At 32.9% G+C, this 19,582-nt stretch overlaps 2 protein-coding genes and 5 non-coding genes across 7 annotated transcripts in view; 1 reads left to right on the forward strand and 6 right to left on the reverse strand.

Moving 5' to 3' along the window:
• Nucleotides 1-343, forward strand: part of LOC126886816 (dihydroxyacetone phosphate acyltransferase) — a 36,005-nt gene extending 35,662 nt beyond the window's left edge. The window contains exon 11 of the mRNA XM_050653883.1: nt 240-343. Coding sequence (XP_050509840.1) covers nt 240-313 — 74 coding nt within the window. The 3' untranslated portion in view covers nt 314-343. The remainder of the gene's footprint in view (nt 1-239) is intronic.
• LOC126886817 (zinc finger protein 585B-like) lies at nt 223-19,574 on the reverse strand. Its single transcript, XM_050653884.1, has 5 exons — nt 19,353-19,574; nt 12,048-12,476; nt 5,817-6,148; nt 5,067-5,329; nt 223-518 (listed from the first exon to the last, which is right to left on the reverse strand). The coding sequence occupies exons 1-4, from the start codon at nt 19,536-19,538 to the stop codon at nt 5,110-5,112; spliced, it is 1,167 nt and encodes a 388-aa protein (XP_050509841.1). The 5' UTR covers nt 19,539-19,574; the 3' UTR covers nt 223-518; nt 5,067-5,109.
• On the reverse strand, nt 7,387-7,470 carry Trnal-uaa (transfer RNA leucine (anticodon UAA)). The gene has a single exon. It is a non-coding gene; the product is annotated as a tRNA-Leu (tRNA).
• Nucleotides 7,826-7,909, reverse strand: Trnal-uaa (transfer RNA leucine (anticodon UAA)). Its single transcript has one exon. It is a non-coding gene; the product is annotated as a tRNA-Leu (tRNA).
• Trnal-uaa (transfer RNA leucine (anticodon UAA)) lies at nt 8,260-8,343 on the reverse strand. Its single transcript has one exon. It is a non-coding gene; the product is annotated as a tRNA-Leu (tRNA).
• Trnal-uaa (transfer RNA leucine (anticodon UAA)) lies at nt 8,699-8,782 on the reverse strand. The gene has a single exon. It is a non-coding gene; the product is annotated as a tRNA-Leu (tRNA).
• Trnal-uaa (transfer RNA leucine (anticodon UAA)) lies at nt 9,961-10,044 on the reverse strand. Its single transcript has one exon. It is a non-coding gene; the product is annotated as a tRNA-Leu (tRNA).
• Nucleotides 19,575-19,582: the final 8 nt, after the last annotated feature.

The following is a 19,582-nucleotide window of genomic DNA, read 5'->3' on the forward strand; positions in this document are numbered from 1 at the left end:
CATTTAAAAAAAAATATCTAATATTTTTACTCCATTGGCTCACGATATCCTCAAATAAGGACATCTTGTAGTGACCAAACTGTGCATTTTGAAAATGTAAAACCTATATCAAAAATTCGCAAAAAAATAATTCTCGCTATGCTGCAAATTTTCGGGAACGAAAGGGTTAAGAAGCGCAGATATAAAGATACTTTTATTGAAAGTTCTGCATGTAAAAAATAATTATCTTTTTATTTCAGAAAAATTTATTCCCCAGAATATCTTAAACAGAAGTTATACAGTTGTTCGAGATCATTTACAAAATAAGTTGTAATTTATTGTTTAAATAAATCCTGCCAAATTAGGTATTTGTATGTTTTGTATGTGCAATAAATGCTCTAAAAATAACAAATAAACAAACTTTCTTCTATTTCTCTATGTCACATTCCTTCAAAGTTGTAATTCCTTTGTCCTTGCCTCCAACTTGCTTGTTATTTTACAGGAAACTTTACTCAATGTGCCGATTTTCGAAAATTGGCCTAAAACATAAAAAAATGAATAAAAACTGTCGTAACAATAAAAGGAATGGTCAGAATAAGAAAAAGTATATACCGACTAAAACTGTTACAGTGGTGGACTCTCTCTATAACGAACACGGATATTACGAGGATTCGCTTATAACGAAGTACACTAGATGTCCCATGAAATTCCTATTGAACTATAACACCTCTATAACGAGGCATATTTGGTTATAACGAGGAAAAATAAAATCGAAGAATATGTGTCTTTACCTGTTTTTAGCGCAGTAATGGCTATAAATAAATACCCCAACTGCCTGTATGTAGAAATGCCCAACATCTGTGTTATTATCGAGGCCAGTGTGTTGTAATAAACTCCACCACCTGTAATAAACTTCTTCTTGTTTATCTATCGAGCGATATTGACTATTGCAGGAAATTTACGATGGCGAAGTCTCATTGTTCAAGTCGACGATCGACACCTAATAAACTAAGTAAGAGGCATCAAAACATTTCAATATTATTGTTGTCTGATATAACGAGGTCCGCTTAAAACAAGGTAATTAGTCCGCCATTTAAGTTCTCGTTATAGAGGGAGTCTACTGTATTTCACTGTATACCGAAATACTGAACGTGAGCCTTCGAGACCACATACCAAATCATCAAAGATCAGGAGTTTAAGACGTTATCGAAATAATCACGACGCTTAAGTGGAACTCGGCAGGGCACTTAGCTAGAACACAAGCTGGAATGAAGGCCCAAACACTATAAAAGAAGCCGAGGATGACCACGGACTAGATGGGTCAACGACATAAAAAAAGCGGGAAACTGAGTACAAGCGATCCAGTGTAGGGAACACTGGAAAGAACTGAGGGAGGCCTATGTCCAGCAGTGGACGCGATTGACTAATTTGATGATGATACCGAAATAGATAAGTTGATATACAAGTGGTACTCGCTTATATCGATCCCTGCAAAGAATAACGTTGTAACCAGCATTTATGATTAGTGGATGTTGAAAAAGTAACTATTCGTTACAAAGTACTCGTTACTTACGAATACCGAAAGTAACGATTACTATACAGAGAGGCAAATCGTTACGTTTATTACTTTGATTACTCTGATTACTTCGTACCAATCGTATCAGAGCGAGTAACGACTACTGTATCTACTTTGGTTACTGTGAATACCTATACAATATACAAATACCTCGATATGATTAACGGTATTCAAATACAAAAGTAACAAAAGTAATCATAGTAACCAAATCAATTTTATCCCTTAAACAGATCGGTGAAGGTCGTTGTTATATCGGAATACCTATACAAAATACCTACCTACTGAGAAATACGATTCTCGATATGATTACTGGTACTCAAATACAGAAGTAACAAAAGTAATCAAAGTAACGAATACTGTAAATGATTACTTTATACAAAAGTAACGATTTATCACCTACCTACTGAGAAATACGATTCTCGATATGATTACCGGTACTCAAATACAAAAGTAATCAAAGTAACGAATACTGTAAATGATTACTTTATACAAAAGTAACGATTTGTAACGAATACTCGAAAGTAACTATAATCTACATCACTATTTGATATTATAAACAAAATTATAGTAAAGCCAGAGTTTGGTATTAATTTTGAGAGTAAATTAAATGTAAGACCAAATACTTACGATGTCGGGATAGTATCACGAGGTTTTTCCTGGTTTTCCCTCGTGATTTACTATGAGATCTCTAACGCGAGAATTTTAATGTCACCGTTGCATGTGGTTGTCTTTTTAAAGACGGATCACATGCTATGATTTTTTTGTGACGGATATTCTTGGGTTGGGGTTGATTTCATGTAATTGAATGAACTATCTTTCAGTAAAGTCGTCCCAGGAACGCAACTCATAAATATTAGCAATATCATTTTAAAGTCTTCTACTTTAAAGTGTATCATATGTATCTGAATTGCCGATATAAATGAGTCAAATTAAATAAATTATTAGAAGAATTTTTTTACTAAGCAACAACATTTTTGTTTATGTTAATAGTATTTTGTATTTTGACAACGGCACCCGATTTGGGCGTCGAAACGTTAATAAAAAATCATTTTTTAATAATATTGTGGCTTATTCCCCATTATAAATAGTTAACACTATTTGATATTCTTCAGAAATGATAAAAAAGATACCAATTTCTTTAATTTCTTTTTTATATGCATGTAACATTTTTTGAGTGTAAGAGGTAAGTAATTATAAAAATGTTGAACTCTTTTAGAATAAGGTCTACTTTTTTTATTACTGGATAGGTTTTTGAACAGTGGCAATTACAGTTTTTGATATAAATAAAAAGTTCATCAAATAATCATATACATATATGGTTTGTTTAGCAGTAAATGGTTGACTTCAAATAGTACCGACTATAAACATCATGTGTTAACCCATAATAGTATAAAAGGCCCGGTTTTAGGTAAAATATAAATATACTTGAATGTTTGTTTTTCTATAATCTTAGCAATTAAAATATATTTAGTTTATTTTAAAACTCATTTGCAAACATTAATTTCGGGTATATAAGGCAAGGCAATATATTTTACGTCCGTTTTTTTGTTTTTGTCGTCGTAATTATTGTAAATTTAGTGGATCCTTTACTTTATTATAGGAGTACCGTTTTTTTTTTGTTTTTGTCGTCGTAATTATTGTAAATTTAGTGGATCCTTTGCTTTATTATAGGAGTACCGTCTAGTCAGTGTTAATTGTCAAAAGACCAACTCTGTCTACCTCGTTTGCTTATCGCTCCGGACCGGTCTTAACAATGGGCCAGTCAGATAAATTTAATAATATTTACGACCGCACTAATTGAAGTCAACCATTTACTGCTAACAAACTTAAACTGTACTTACGATGTTCTTATTTGACACACGCATAGTATCTACCTGCACAAAATTATCGGAACTTAGCGGCCAGTGCGGCGAATAAAATTTTAACAACTGTAGTTACTCTGTTATTCTACAAATAATTCAAATATTTTTTGTAATTACGGTAGGTATTACTCCATTCGTAATCTTTGCGGCCGTTCAAGTATTACGTAACGCAGGTTGGGGGGAAGGGGGGTCAAAAATCTTCAAAAATTGCGTTACGTAGTAATAGGGGGGAGGGGGTCAAAAATCGCGTTACGTCATACTTGAACGCTCCCAAATGCAGTTAGAGCCACACCGATTATATTAGCAGATAGAGCATAAAAAGTTGCACAAGAAGAACACTGTAACTCAAAATCGCCAAAAAAATATTAGTTACAACGTTATTCTATGCAAGGCTCGATATTGCCCACGTAAGAAGGTAAACTTGCGATATTACAAGAAAAACTATGGTTATAGGTAAGAGGGGAAATCATTACATGGATCCAGATAAAAAATGAAGATATTGAACAAATGGACAAAATGAACGGGATTACGGTCCTAATCTAAATTCGAAATCAGAAGTTCGACCAAGAATAGAGCAATCAAGAACAGCATTTTTGAAGATAAGGAAATTTCGAAATAACTAAAGACTCAATCTGCAAATCTGATATCCACTCTATTCTTCTTCATTCACTCAATGAGAAGGCTGGAAGCTTATGAGATGTGGCTTTTTAGGAGAATGTGACACTATTTATAACAGTCTGCTCAGAGATTGGCCTATCCTGACTGAACATTCTAGTCGTTGCTGGAGAACGCGCGAAACAGCCATTCCTTTTCCACGGCGTTCGGGGCAAGCGCTGTCAAAGTATATAAGAAACAGGAATTCGTCCTCAGGCCAGTCATTCATTTATCGAAGCGCGTCGCGTAATTTAATGTATTCGAATCGAATGTATTAAAATGTATTTACTAGTTATCGGAATTATTATGTTTAGTTAATTAAATCATAAATTTGAGTTTGTAAATAAATTATATGTGTTAGTTGGTGTTATTTGTAATTATTAAATAAATAAGCGATGTAAATAAAATAATATAAGTAAGTCTTCCTTTATTTAAATTAAAATTAGTGCCTAAAATATAAATAAATAAAATAGTAGAGTCAACCGCGTAAATCAGTACAAGAACTTTGAAAATACCACGGACCGATCATATAACGAACGAAATGGTGTTGCACCGAATGGGGAGAGAGAGAACTTTTTACCACCATTAAAATTGCAGCTGCAGTTGATTATGAAGGCTAAAACCGTAGGGAAAAGGGGTCCTGGTAGACGACAGATATCCTGGGTGAAAAACATTCTCAACTGCACCGGCTTATACACACAGACCTTTTAAGAAAAGCAGAAGATACAGACAAATTTGCAATGGTTATAGCCAACCTTCAGTAGTTGAGTTGGCACTAGAGAAGAAAAAAGGCACGCATAAGTAATTAAAATAAGATAAACGAATTTGTTGATTTAACGTTGGTTAAACTGAAAGTGTTTGCTATAAAAGTGTAATTACAATTATTTATAATAATATTTATATGCAGAACCATATATCGTAGGACAGTCACTGTCCTACGACCCATATATGAGAAAGTTCACTGTGAACGTGTTTTACTAACGATTTGAACTTACCACAGTCTAACTAAATAAAACCCAAAACACCAATGTTTGTATTTTACGTCCTATGAGTCTTGAAATGTCTAACCAAATGTGCTTTCTGTGAAAATCGTTTATTACAAATGTCACACAGGAAAGCCTTTTCACCCGTGTGCACTAGCATGTGTTGGTAGAGTTGCCCTTTTGTAGAAAATGCCTTCGCACATTGATCACAGTGATAATTCTTTTCGCCGGTATGGATTTTTGTGTGGGTGTTGAGGTTACTAGAGCTGGCAAACCTGTAACAAAAAACATGGAATTATAGTAAAAATTGATACAAGTAAAAATACTTGTATTATTATCGGGCTATACAGTAACCACCACCCTACTAGATACAACTTAACTCTTACGATTACATTATAGAGATAAGCACTCGAATCTCCGTCACCGAACAAATTAACGAATTCTTTGTCGGCAGATTCAATACTCAAATCCTATATAAACATCGACTCCAAGATTTCCTTTGAACGCGACGCGCTAAAACCTTTCCCACGAGCAACGATATCCCTGCTTTCAACACACGTTTAATATTGGAAGCGACCGATAAACTCATTCCTACAGGGTGAGACGAAAATATTCTACAATGAAAATAAGAATTATTCGTTTCTTGGTGAGGTGGATTGATCGCGTTTTTGGCACCGTTTCAAGGGAAATAATGTTAGATACACGATTCAAATTGGAAAATAAAAAAACTTAATACACAATAATTATAAAATTGACATTTACCTCTTAGGACAATATGTACAACCATACGGCCTCTCTGATGTATGTATAGCTATTGTATGTTTTGTTAACTGCTGGGCAGTAGCAAATGCTTTATTGCAGGCGGCACATATGTGATTCTTTTCTCCTGTATGCGTTCTCATATGCGTGTGAAGATGGCCACCATTTATAAACCTCTTCTCACAAATGTGACAAACGTATGGTCTCTCCCCAGTGTGTATGCGGATATGGTGCACCAATCCAGGTTTCGTCCTAAATACTTTAGCACAGGTATTGCATTGATGCTGCTTTGGTTTTTTTACTTTTTTAGGATTAACTGAAATTATATCTTCTAGCTGCAACACAGTAAAAACTGACATTTCTAAAGATGAAACACTTTCGCCTAACACGGCCATATTGATTTAGCAATAACTAATATTTAATGACAAACAAATTATGGCATAACTATAAGCTGTCATTGTTCTCATAAAGGCATTTAGAGCAACAGTGGAGTAAGCCACAAATTGAGCATTTTTAGATTAATACATCAATAAGACTAGCAACATTGGATCTTCTGATTAACCCATTCGCTGCCCATCACGCTCCAGCTAGTTATATGGTTACTTCAATCAGGTGTCGTTCATCAGAATGGCTCCTAGCTGAGTTTCAGCCGCTTCGGTAAACAGCGAATGAGTTAACAGAGGCCTACACAAGCTACCTCTATATTTGGCCACCTGGCGCTACATAATTTCTTGTTGCCTTAATAAATGTACTGGAAATACGAATGCAAAGATTGCATTTATCTCAAAACTTCGTTTTTGGGCTTAGGCCACTGTTGCCCTGATAGCCTCAAATCAGAATCTCATGTATGTGAACTATGACTTCCAACTGGGAATAAGACCTAGTCACTTAAATGAAAATGCATTTATAAAACCTCTCAACCACATTGCCCAATCCCAAGCTTAACTGCGGAATAAACTGTAAAGACACATTCCTATGTACCGAGTTAGATATTTATTACACATTGCGTAATATTGTGAAATAAGATACAGTTTAAAAAAAAATGAAATTATGCAATTTACAGAGAGATCAGAATGTCTTATTTAGATGCAGAAGATTTTATCAATATGGGAAAGCCCCAACAAAGGTTTTGTCAGGTGTGGAGTTCGAACCCATGCTCCCTCACGGGAACCAGAGCTTAAATCTGGCGCCTTAGACCGCTCGGCCAACCTGACTATACCAAAGTAACTATACATTTTCATACAACCTTCCTAAATTTCAAAATATTGCACAATATGAATCAGTCTCAAATTTTAATGCCTGTACTTCGGTCTATAAACAACTAATAAAGTTATATACATACATTTTAACTTCATAACTTTCATCTTTTTGTATGAATGTAAGGGTCAAAAGTGAGAGAATTGTCCACTAAATGTTACTATTATATTATTGCACAATATTATATCACATTGTGTAATATTATGAAATAAGATGGGAGTAAAAAAAATGAAAATCTTCTTGTTACAGATAGGTAAGAATGTCTTAATTAGATGGAGAAAATTTTATCAACATCGAAAAAACCCCAAAAAAATTGTGTCAGGTGTGGGGTTCGAACCCACGCTCCCTCTCGGGAACCAGAGCTTAAATCTGGCGCCTTAGACCGCTCGGCCAACCTGACTATACCGAAGTATATGTACATTTTCATACAACCTACCTAAATTTCACAATATTGCACAATATTAATCAATCTCAAAATTTAATGCCTATATTTCGGACTATAAACAACTAATAAAGTTCTATAGACATTACTTGCATTAAATTTCATCTCTTTGGATGAATTTAAGGGCCAAAAGGTAGATAATTGTCCACTAAATGTTACTATTATATTATTGCACAATATTTTATCACATTGTGTAATATTGTGAAATAAGATGGGAGTAAAAAAATTAAAATCTTCTTGTTACAGAGCGGTAAGAATATCTTAATTAGATGGAGAAAATTTTATCAACATCGAAAAACCCCCAAAAAATTTGTGTCAGGTGTGGGGTTCGAACCCACGCTCCCTCTCGGGAACCAGAGCTTAAATCTGGCGCCTTAGACCGCTCGGCCAACCTGACTATATCGAAGTAACTGTACATTTTCATACAACCTACCCATATTTCAAAATATTGCACAACATTAATCAATCTCAAAATTTTATGTCTATATTCCGGATTATAAACAGCTAATAAAGTTCTATAGACATTACTTGCATTAACTGTCATCTTTTGGATAATTGTAAGGGTCAAAGCGAGAGAATTGTCCACTAAATGTTACTATTATATTATTGCACAATATTTTATCACATTGTGTAATATTGTGAAATAATATGGGAGCAAAAAAATTAAAATCTTGTTACAGAGAGGTAAGAATGTCTTAATTTGATGGAGAAAATTTTATCAACATCGAAAAACCCCCAAAAAATTTGTGTCAGGTGTGGGGTTCGAACCCACGCTCCCTCTCGGGAACCAGAGCTTAAATCTGGCGCCTTAGACCGCTCGGCCAACCTGACTATATCGAAGTAACTGTACATTTTCATACAACCTACCTATATTTCAAAATATTGCACAACATTAATCAATCTCAAAATTTAATGTCTATATTCCGGATTATAAACAGCTAATAAAGTTCTATAGACATTACTTGCATTAACTGTCATCTTTTGGATAATTGTAAGGGTCAAAAGTGAGAGAATTGTCCACTAAATGTCACTATTATACTATTGCACAATACTATATCACATTGTGTAATATTGTGAAATAAGATGGGAGTAAAAAAAATAAAAATCATCTTGTTACAGAGAGCTAAGAATGTCTTAATTAGATTGGGAAAATTTTATTAACATCGAAAAACCCCCCAAAAATTTGTGTCAGGTGTGGGGTTCGAACCCACGCTCCCTCTCGGGAACCAGAGCTTAAATCTGGCGCCTTAGACCGCTCGGCCAACCTGACTATATCGAAGTAACTGTACATTTTTATACAACCTACCTATATTTCAAAATATTGCACAACATTAATCAATCTCAAAAATCTAATGTCTATATTCCGGATTATAAACAGCTAATAAAGTTCTATAGACATTACTTGCATTAACTGTCATCTTTTGGATAATTGTAAGGGTCAAAAGCGAGAGAATTGTCCACTAAATGTTACTATTATATTATTGCACAATATTTTATCACATTGTGTAATATTGTGAAATAAGCTGGGAGCAAAAAAAATTAAAATCTTCTTGTTACAGAGAGGTAAGAATATCTTAATTAGATGGAGAAAATTTTATCAACATCGAAAAACCCCCAAAAATTTGTGTCAGGCTTAGACCGCTCGGCCAACCTGACTATACCGAAGTATATGTACATTTTCATACAACCTACCTAAATTTCACAATATTGCACAATATTAATCAATCTCAAAATTTAATGCCTATATTTCGGACTATAAACAACTAATAAAGTTCTATAGACATTACTTGCATTAACTGTCATCTTTTGGATAATTGTAAGGGTCAAAAGCGAGAGAATTGTCCACTAAATGTTACCATTATATTATTGCACAATATTTTATCACATTGTGTAATATTGTGAAATAAGATGGGAGTAAAAAAAATAAAAATCTTCTTGTTACAGAGAGGTAAGAATGTCTTAATTAGATGGAGAAAATTTTATCAACATCGAAAATCCCCCAAAAAATTTGTGTCAGGTGTGGGGTTCGAACCCACGCTCCCTCTCGGGAACCAGAGCTTAAATCTGGCGCCTTAGACCGCTCGGCCAACCTTGCTATATTGAAGTAATTGTTCATTGTCATACAACCTACCTAAATTTCAAAATATTGCACAATTTCAATCAATCTCAAAATTGAATGCCTATATTTCGGACTACAAACAACTAATAAAGTTCTGGAGACATTACGTGCATTAACTTTAATCTTTTGGATGAATGTAAGGGTCAAAAGCGAGAGAATTGTCCACTAAATGTTACTATTATATTATTGCACAATATTATATCACATTGTGTAATATTGTGAAATAAGATGGGAGTAAAAAAATGAAAATCTTCTTGTTACAGAGAGGTAAGAATGTCTTAATTAGATGGAGAAAATTTTATCAACATCGAAAAATCCCAAAAAATTTGTGTCAGGTGTGGGGTTCGAACCCACGCTCCCTCTCGGGAACCAGAGCTTAAATCTGGCGCCTTAGACCGCTCGGCCAACCTGACTATACCGAAGTAACTGTACATTCTCATACAACCTACCTAAATTTCAAAATATTGCACAACATTAATCAATCTCAAAATGTACTGCCTACAAAGTTAAGTAGACACTCCGAAACGGAAATCATCATAGGCGTAACCAGGATGATCCTAAGGGGGGGGTTACAACTATGGAAAGGGGGGGTTGCAACTACTGGAAGGTCTCTGAGGGGTATGGTTTTAAGCGTATAGAGCTCAAAGTCCACCTCAATGGGGGGTTATAACCCCCAAAACCCCTCCTGGTTACGCCTATGAATCATAGATCGGTAATTTTCAATCTTTCTTCTTCTTCAAATGCAAATCCACTAATGGATGTTAGCGATCACATTTTCCATTAACTCTCTGTTTCTTGCAATGCTGTTAAAATAGCAATACTTGCGAAAAAACCATACAAAAACAAGTATTCGCATTTTACGTTTTTCAACCATTTATGCTACAGTTAGGACCTTCATATTTCATCCAAAAAAACTTTATGATACAGTAAAATAATACTGTAAATTTCATTAAGATCGGTTCAATAGATTTTGCAAAATAAATTTTCCAATCCAGCTTTCGCAAAAAAAATTCACTTTTTCAAAATGTTACAGGACTGAAAACAAAGCAGATAGCAAGTTGAAATTTTTTTGCTTATAGAAGTGTACCGTACCTTTAATTTGAAATTTGCAAAATTAAAATCGATTAATTACCACGGCGTCAGAAAATTTTTTAAATAAACATTCATTTTTGGTGCTACGCGCAGGACAGCGGTGTTCGATTCACACAAGTTGATTTCCACCAAAATTTCTTCCAATCTTTATCTAATATATTATTTTCTTACTCTATATTTTGTTGTATTTTAATATTTTAATTCCACAAAAATCAAACTAATTTTATTATTGTTTGTGAAATATTGTTTACAATTGCATATGTTTTAAAATAATAAACTTTTATTCTCTAAGTTAAAATATATGAACAAAGAAAGTTTTTGCTAATAAAAGTGTTATTTCAAATGACAAAGTATGTGTTTTTATTTTGCAATAAACAAATTTATTTAGTTATATCGAAATGTAATAAAAATTAAAATGTATCAATCATTATCATTATCAAGGGTCATTGGAATGCCCAATCAGAGCAAACTATCCGCTGTCCTGCGCGTAGCACCAATAATTAATGTTTAATTAAAAAAAATCCTGACGCCGTGGTGTTAATTGATTTTAATTTTGCAAAATTGCAAATGAAAAGTACAGTACACTTCTATACGCAAAAAAAAATTTCAATTTGATATCTGCTTTATTTTCAGTCCTGTAACATTTTGAAAAAATGAATTTTCTTTGCAAAAGCTGGATTGAAAAATTTATTTTGCAAAATCTATTGAACCGATCTTAATAAAATTTACGGTATTGTTTTACTGTATCATATAGTTTTTCTGGGTGAAATATGAAGGTCCTAAATGTAGCATAAATGGTTGAAAAACGTAAAATGCGAATACTTGTTTTTGTATGGTTTTTTCGCAATTATTGCTATTTTGCAACAAGGGTTTTTAAATTTTTAACCAATTCGATATTGTAGGAAATTTAATTACGCAACTTTTATGTCAGTACAACTTTTCTCGAAAATGAATACTTTTAAAGTTATAATCAAAAAAACGAAGAAAAAAATCGAATTTTTCCTTAATTTTTTGACATTTTGATTATTTAAACAATGTTCCGGACCTTTTTGAGAGGGAGGATAACTCAAATATTATTATTTGATTTATTTCCAAGCAATTTCTGCAAAAAAATTTGAGTCACCTCTTAACGTCCAAATGTACTAATATTTTTACAGATGCGCCCTGGTCTAAAATGATTGTATAAAAATCACTAGTATTTAATATGTAATGGTCTATTTTATCACATTGCTAAGACAGTGTTTTATTTGATATTCTTTGGAAAGAAAGAAAAGAAAAATTCTCTTTTAGATAATAAATGAAAGAAAGAAAAAATAGAACCTACCTTGATATCCTCTTGTTTGTTTTCGCAAAAGTCAGGCTTAAGCTCCAATAGATTACTTTTATGTATATCATACATTGACGTATCAACTTCTGTGCCTATCTCTACTGTTTGTAATATTTGTGTATCCGAAGATTCAATCAATGTATTGTGTATTTCCCCCACATAAAGATTATTCTGTGTTTCGATATGAGTTATATTATTTGTTCCTCCATCATTGTTTTCTCTAAAGGTGTCTTCGGTGTGATTATCTTTTTTCAGTTCTATAAAGCCAGTAAAATCTGGAGTTGGAGGAAGATTGTGAAAGTGTTCGAAGCACTGCCGTAATTTTGCATCGGATGATTCACATTGTTTTTTAAACTGGAATGCAATGTTAAGCTTTGACAAACACTTCTGGCATATATAAGGGGGTAACCCATCACCTTGTAAAACCTACAAAATAATTTGACTCTTAGAATCTTGAAGTTTACCTAGAATATAAAAAATTATAAAATAATCAACCAAAACAAAAGTGGAAAACATATCCCTATAGTGCCCTACAGAGTAAACCAAAAGTCTGAAATTGCCTAATCATCTCTTAAATGGGTAGTCAGAATTGTACACCAAGCCGGGATATGCCTATTCCGCAATAGGGCTTTTCATTCACAGTCATTTGTTTCAAGCTTCTGTCATATGTCGTATAATCCGTGTATATTAATATTATACATAGATTATACAACATATGACAGATGCTCGAAACAAATGACAATCGATGAAAAGCCCATCCATAGGGAGACTCCAAATTCGATGCTTGCAATGTTGCTACATTTAGCATTTTTCTGATATCATTAGTCACTTTAGTTTTTATAATAACTAGACTCTGTATCTGTAAATTGTATTATTATTGAAATTTTTACTTAAATATGGGTTTAATCATATGAAGGGTACTGGGCAAGAACAACAATAATCCATTTGGATTTTTTTCGAGCAAGTTCGATTTAAAGAAAAATAATCAGTAAAATTTAAAGAATAATAATAAAACAATAATTACTTATGTGTATTAAATTAAATTGACTTTATAATAAGTTAATAAATCTTAATTTTCAGTGTTCTCAAGATAAATCCAAATGGACTATTGCCATTCTTCCGCTGTACCCTTCATATGTATAAATTTGGTATTTTATCTAGGCACAAAGGTCTTTGATATAAATTCATAAAACTAGCAATTTATTTATTTATTTATGGACAAGCCCAATTCTGTAAAAATAAAGAGATTATATTTTTCAATAGATTATAAAACAAACTTACGTGCATAGAAATCGGCCCACCCAAAAATTTGATCATTTTTGATATCTAATATTTCCTAAACCTGTTGGCCGATTTAAGTAATTTTTTGAACATGTTATAGCCTCATTCTTTAGCAATACCACTGTAATTATATTGTTGTTAAACACGTAAATTATCATTGTATACCGGGTGTACCAATCAAACTGTGTTTTTTTTTTCTCAAAGTTCGCATCACCCTGTGGAATATTCTAGCATTTATAATATACTGAAATTAAAATCCAACTATAGCCTCAGGTTTTCTTAACATTTTGTTTTTTGATTCATTCGTTTATGTTGAATAATAAAAAAGTTAGGTACTTTAACAACTATACATGTTCTTCATCAATACACGGTGTTTCTAAATAAGTGCCACAAACTTTAAGGGGTAATTCTGCATTAAAAACTAATGACTTTATAAACGTATGTCCGCAAATGTTTCGTTTCCGAGATAAGGGATGTTGAATTTTTTCTTACAAACTGACGATTTATTTATTGCTTTAAAACCAGTTGAGATATGCAAATGAAATTTGGTAGGTTTTAAGAGATAGTTATTGCGCATTTTTTGACATGCAACTAAGAATTTTATATTCACCATTGGCGTGCATACGGGTAATATGACCGGGTAATATGACCCGTATGCACGCCAATGGTGAATATTAAATTCTTAATTGTATGTCAGAAAATGTACAATAACTACGTCTTAAAACCCACCAAATTTCATTGGCATATCTCAAGCGGTTTTAAAGCAATAAAATAAATCATCAGTTTGTAAGAAAAAATTCAACATCCCGTATCATCCCGTAACATGTATAGTTGTTAAAGTACCTAACTTTTTATTGTCCGACATAAACGAGTCAATCAAAAAACAGAATGTTAAGAAAACCTGTAGCTATAGTTAGGTTTTAATTTCAGTATTTTGTAAATGCTAGAAAATTCCACAGGGTGATGCGAACTTTGAGAAAAAAACACAGTTTGATTGGTACACCTGGTATACAATGAAAATTTACCTTTTTAGCAACAATATTATTACACTGGTATTGCTAAAGAATCAAGCTATAACATGTTCAAAAAATCACTTTAATCAGTCAACAGGCTTAGGAAATATGAGACATCAACAATGACCAAATTTTTAAGTGGGCCGATTTCTATGCACATAAGTTTATTACATAAATACATTCTATACAGATCAAAACAATAGCATAAAACAAATTACAAATTACAGACGTTTCACTCAAATATTAAACCCTTGTAAACTACATTTAAAACGACTGAGGCGAGTTGTCAAACAGTTGTAATTCATAAACGGAGTTAACTTGTTTCAAGACTCTGGTCTAGCGAGGTCTAGTTTAGCGAGGTGGTACAAACAGTCCAATCTTATTAAGAAGTTGAGAACAACTGCATATACCATTTAACATATTGAGTAGTAGTAAAAAGTCTCTTTGTTTTCTCCGGCTCGCAAGAGAAGGGACCTGCAGTTGATGTTCCTATATATAGTATAATCCTGATACATATGAAGCTTGAAAGCAATATAACGAAAGAAATTATTTTGACCTTGTTCAAGTTTCCTAATGAAGACCAAATAGTGTGGGGACCAAATTGAAGAGCAATACTCGAGATGAAACCTGACCACGGAGAAGTAAAGAACTCTAATACTGGATACGTTTGTCAAGTCATGAGTTGTTCTTTTTACAAAATCCAATATTTTTATAGATGTTATAAGATGAATAACATTGATGATATGAGTATTGAAACAAAGAGAATTATCCAGTGTAATCCCCAAGTCTTTGATTTTATTTACAGTATTGAGCAATTGGCCATCAAGGTAATAGTTTGATAATATAGACTGGTGAGTACGGCTAAAGGTAATTACATGAAATTTGCTGGAATTAATGTTCATACCGTTAATTGAACACCATGTCAGTTCTAATTGCAATATGGCAGCATCATAATGATTTTTTATACATTTAAAGCACTTTAAATCATCAGCAAATTGTAAGGCGTCAAAATCATGAAAACAGTTGGTAAAATAATTAATAAATAGATTAAAGAGTAATGGACTCGAGTGGGACCCCTGTGGTACACCTGACTTAACTGAAAAAGTTTGTGAGTAGAAGTGGTTTACTTGAACCTGTTGAATTCTTTCAGTTTAATAACTCTGCAACCACTGCAACAAGGATCCACTTACATACACCATATGAGCTGAGCGTGCGAATCAGGAGTTCATGGTTAACTCTGTCAAAGGCCTTGGAAAAGTCAGTATAAGTAAAATGAATCAACTTGAAGTCCCTCTTCCAACGCTTCTGACAGAAAATTGACATAGGTCAACAGACTCAATTCTGCAGCTTACCTGTAGTAAAACTGAATTGCTGAGAGTTTAGGATCCCAGAACTATCAAAGGTGAGGAAATCAGTAATAATGCTTTCAAAAACTTTTGGTATAGCACTAAGCTGCGCCAGTAACCATGCTGTTCAACCTAGTTCTTGAGGCAGTCATCAAAAAAACTAATGTAATGGGCCATATATACCAACAGAGTACAAATTACTGTATATGCATATGCAGAAGATGTAGCTATCCTTAGTAGAAGCAGGCAACAACTAATAGAAGAATTCAAGGAAATTGATTCTGAAGCACAAAAAAGAGGTTTTAAAATAAGCGAAACAAAAAAGAAGTAGATGGCTGAATGAGATGTGAGATGTGTGAATTCCTTCACATATATGGGCAGAGAAACCAATCAAAAGAATTCTGTAAGTAGCAAAATTAATGAATTTATTTCCAGTGGGTATGCTAGTGTTCTAGTGTTCCAATAATACATACTACGCTAATAAAAGATTAATGACATAGAAATTATTAGACAAAATAACCAAAATGGCCAGGGCCGGCGATAACGGGCCTGCAAGGAATGCACTGCAGGCAGGCGCCCCTGTTTGAGGGGCACCAAACTGAGTTTTTTTTCTGTTGCAAGAGTATGTTGACACATGGAGAATCAGGAGAAACCACGAAATTAATGAATTAAATGAAGGGTACAATGTAAGATTTTTGAAAACTCAAACACTATTATGGCTGGGACATGTTCAGAGACAAGAAGGCACAAAATCAACACAGAAAATATTACAACAGAAGCCGATAGAAAAATAAAAAGAAAAAGAAAGGCCCAGAATGAGACGGTTGTATGACGTGCAAGAAGCCTGGAAAACTTTAAATGCACTTAAGAGGATCGGTACGTATTTTCGGCTGCAATGCAATTCAAATGGGGATTCATTTTTTTCGAATCCTGAGAAAACTAATAAGTATTTTTGAAAGATTTAAACGCAGAATGAAAGATTACGTTATTAGCGAGGGCCGAAAGTCCCTGAGAACTTCTGTGATGTTTATTTTAATAAGTTACAGGGGTGAAAAACTAAGAGAAAATTTAGTGTGATTTTTAATTTCAAATATATCATTGAAAATAAACTTTTTATTTATTCTAAGGGACTTTCGGCCCTCGGTAATAATTTAGTCTTTCATTCTGCATTTAAATTTTTCAAAAATATTTATTGCTTTTTTCAGGATTCGAAAAAAATGAACACAATGCTGTGGTAATATTTTCCAAATCTATCTTTGTCTTACAACGCACTCAGCCCAATATAATATTGTCAGCATATACAGGGTGTCCAGAAACTCTACCGACAAACGAAGACAGGAGATTCCTCAGATAATTTTAAGACAATTTAACCCAATTCACCTAGTCCGAAAATGCTTCTTAAGGGAGCTAGAGCTCTTTGAAGATGGCGTCATGAAATTAGTTTTTCTTAAATACCTCCAGAACGCTTCTATTTAGAAAAACGAAAATTGGTATGCATATTACCTTTTCAGAGATGAATCGATTCCATCCATTGCAAATTTCTAGTACCAGTCATAGGCGTCCGTTTTGGGTAGAGCAACGGGTATTTTATCGCATAACTTTTTTGTCCTTAACTTTTATGCATTTTTGACACCGGATTATTAAATTGTGAGGTATTCTAGTACTGAAATGTACTCTTGCTTTAAGTCGGTAGTACACACCGTTTTCTAGGAAAATCGATTTGAAAGTTTTTCGTTCTTGGAATTTGAAAAAAAATTGAAAGAACTTTTCAACAAAAAACGAAGTATTTTACCAACATAAAGTAAGAGTAACTTTTAGTACTCGAATACCTCATAATTTAATAATCTAGTGTCAAAAATGCTCAAAAATTCAAGACAAAAAAGTTATGCTATAAAATAACTGTTGACCTACCCAAAACGGATGCCTATGACCAGTACTCAAAATTCGCAATTAATGAAATCGATTTATCTCTGGAATATAAATAAATGTACCAGTTTTCGTCTTTCTAAACAGTTTTTTTTTTAAATTATTTTTTTAATTCAAAAAGCGAAAAATTTTCAAATTGATTTTTCTAGAAAACGGTGTGTCTTACCGATTTAAAACAAGAGTACCTTTTAGTACTAGAATACTTTACAATTTCATAATCCAGTGTCAGAAATGCATAAAAGTTAAAGCTAAAAAAGTTATGCGATAAAATAACTGTTGCCCTACTCAAAACGGATGCCTATGACTGGTACTAGAAATTGACACTGGATGGAATCGATTTATCTCTGGAAGGTAAATATGTGTACCAATTTTTGTTTTTCTAACTAGAAGCGTTCTGGAGGTATTTAAGAAAAACTAATTACAAGACGCCATCTTCAAAGAGCTCTAGCTCCCTTAGGAAGCATTTTCGGACTAAGTGAATTAGGTTAAATTATCTTAAAATTATCTGAAGAAGCCCCTGTCTTCGTTTGTCGGTAGAGTTTCTGGACACCCTGTATTGTCAGTCAGACACTGACAATCAGTGACAATTTTAAATATTTGACATTGCATCGGGAATATGTTGAGTTATTGATTAAATATTACTGATATATAGTGTATTTGATAAATAATTGATTTAAGACGTGAACTAAATAAAAAGTTATTTATTGTGTATTATTTGTGGAAGATCCAAGCAGAGAATACATCAGGATAATATATTCTTTGATCTAAGCATTTTGTTGTTAAAGATGTTCAAAATTTTAACTATTTATAATGGGAAATAAGCCACAATATTATTAAAAAATGATTTTTATTAACGTTTCGTTTTTAATAATATTGTGGCTTATTTCCCATTATAAATAGTTAAAATTGTAAAAATGCCACAAGAAAATAGCTTCAGAACAACATTATGTTCAAAATTGTAAGCGTTCCATAACAATATATTATTAAGAAATCACTTTAACACTTTTCCTCTTTTCTCGATTGAGTATTAGTCTTTGTTGTACAAATAAATTATTACAGTCACTGAATACATAGTTAGTGAAAAATTATCACATTTATTAACTGAATTAATAATTTGCAATTATAAAAATAACAGTTATCCAAGAACATTGAAAACCCATCTCTTTAAATTAATGATGACATTTTCAAGTAGAATGACATTCTAGTAATGTTTACATATCCATACCAGTGTGAATTTTACTACACGTAATTTGCCGTGTAAAGACAGAAAAAGTAGGGATACACGTAAAATATTTGCGAATTATGTACCCATAGCCTTAAGAAAATGGAAGAGAAGGGCAGAAGATAGGTCTGAGTACAAGGACATGGCCAGACCGGCAAAGACCCATTCAGGGTTACTATACCAAAAGAAGAATTTGGTACAAAAGAAATATTGGCAGACCTTAAAAATATGCCAAATTCTACAATAGAACAACAGAAGAACCAGACTTTTCTAGACTATTCAGGAAAAAAAAAGATAGCATGAAGAAAATATTTAAAGAACCTTTGGTGCCTTCAAATCATTTAAATGTAGATTAAATATATCATATTGATACTTCATACAAGAGAAATAATAATTTTGGTTTAGTAAAATAAAAGGTTTTAGTAAAGTAAAATGTAGATTTTACTGAACAAGATGTTCACAATAATAGGTCTAAGAAGAATATAAGAGTTGTATTGTATTAGTATGGTATTACCTGAACTGCTGCACAAGCCATAATTAGGATTGAAAAATGTGCTGGTTTTACAGGATCAAAAATTGGCATAAGCTTCGGACCTTTTTCCAAGCATATCCTACATATGTTATTGATATTCATTGACAAATAATAATTTAAAAGATCATTTGAATGTTGGATATTTTTGTTATTATTGAAAGCCGCCATGTTAAGGTTTGTTTACTATTTGGATTTATTTGACATTTGCATTA

This window comes from Diabrotica virgifera, chromosome 6, assembly GCF_917563875.1.
Source record: "Diabrotica virgifera virgifera chromosome 6, PGI_DIABVI_V3a".
Classification (NCBI taxonomy): domain Eukaryota; kingdom Metazoa; phylum Arthropoda; class Insecta; order Coleoptera; family Chrysomelidae; genus Diabrotica; species Diabrotica virgifera.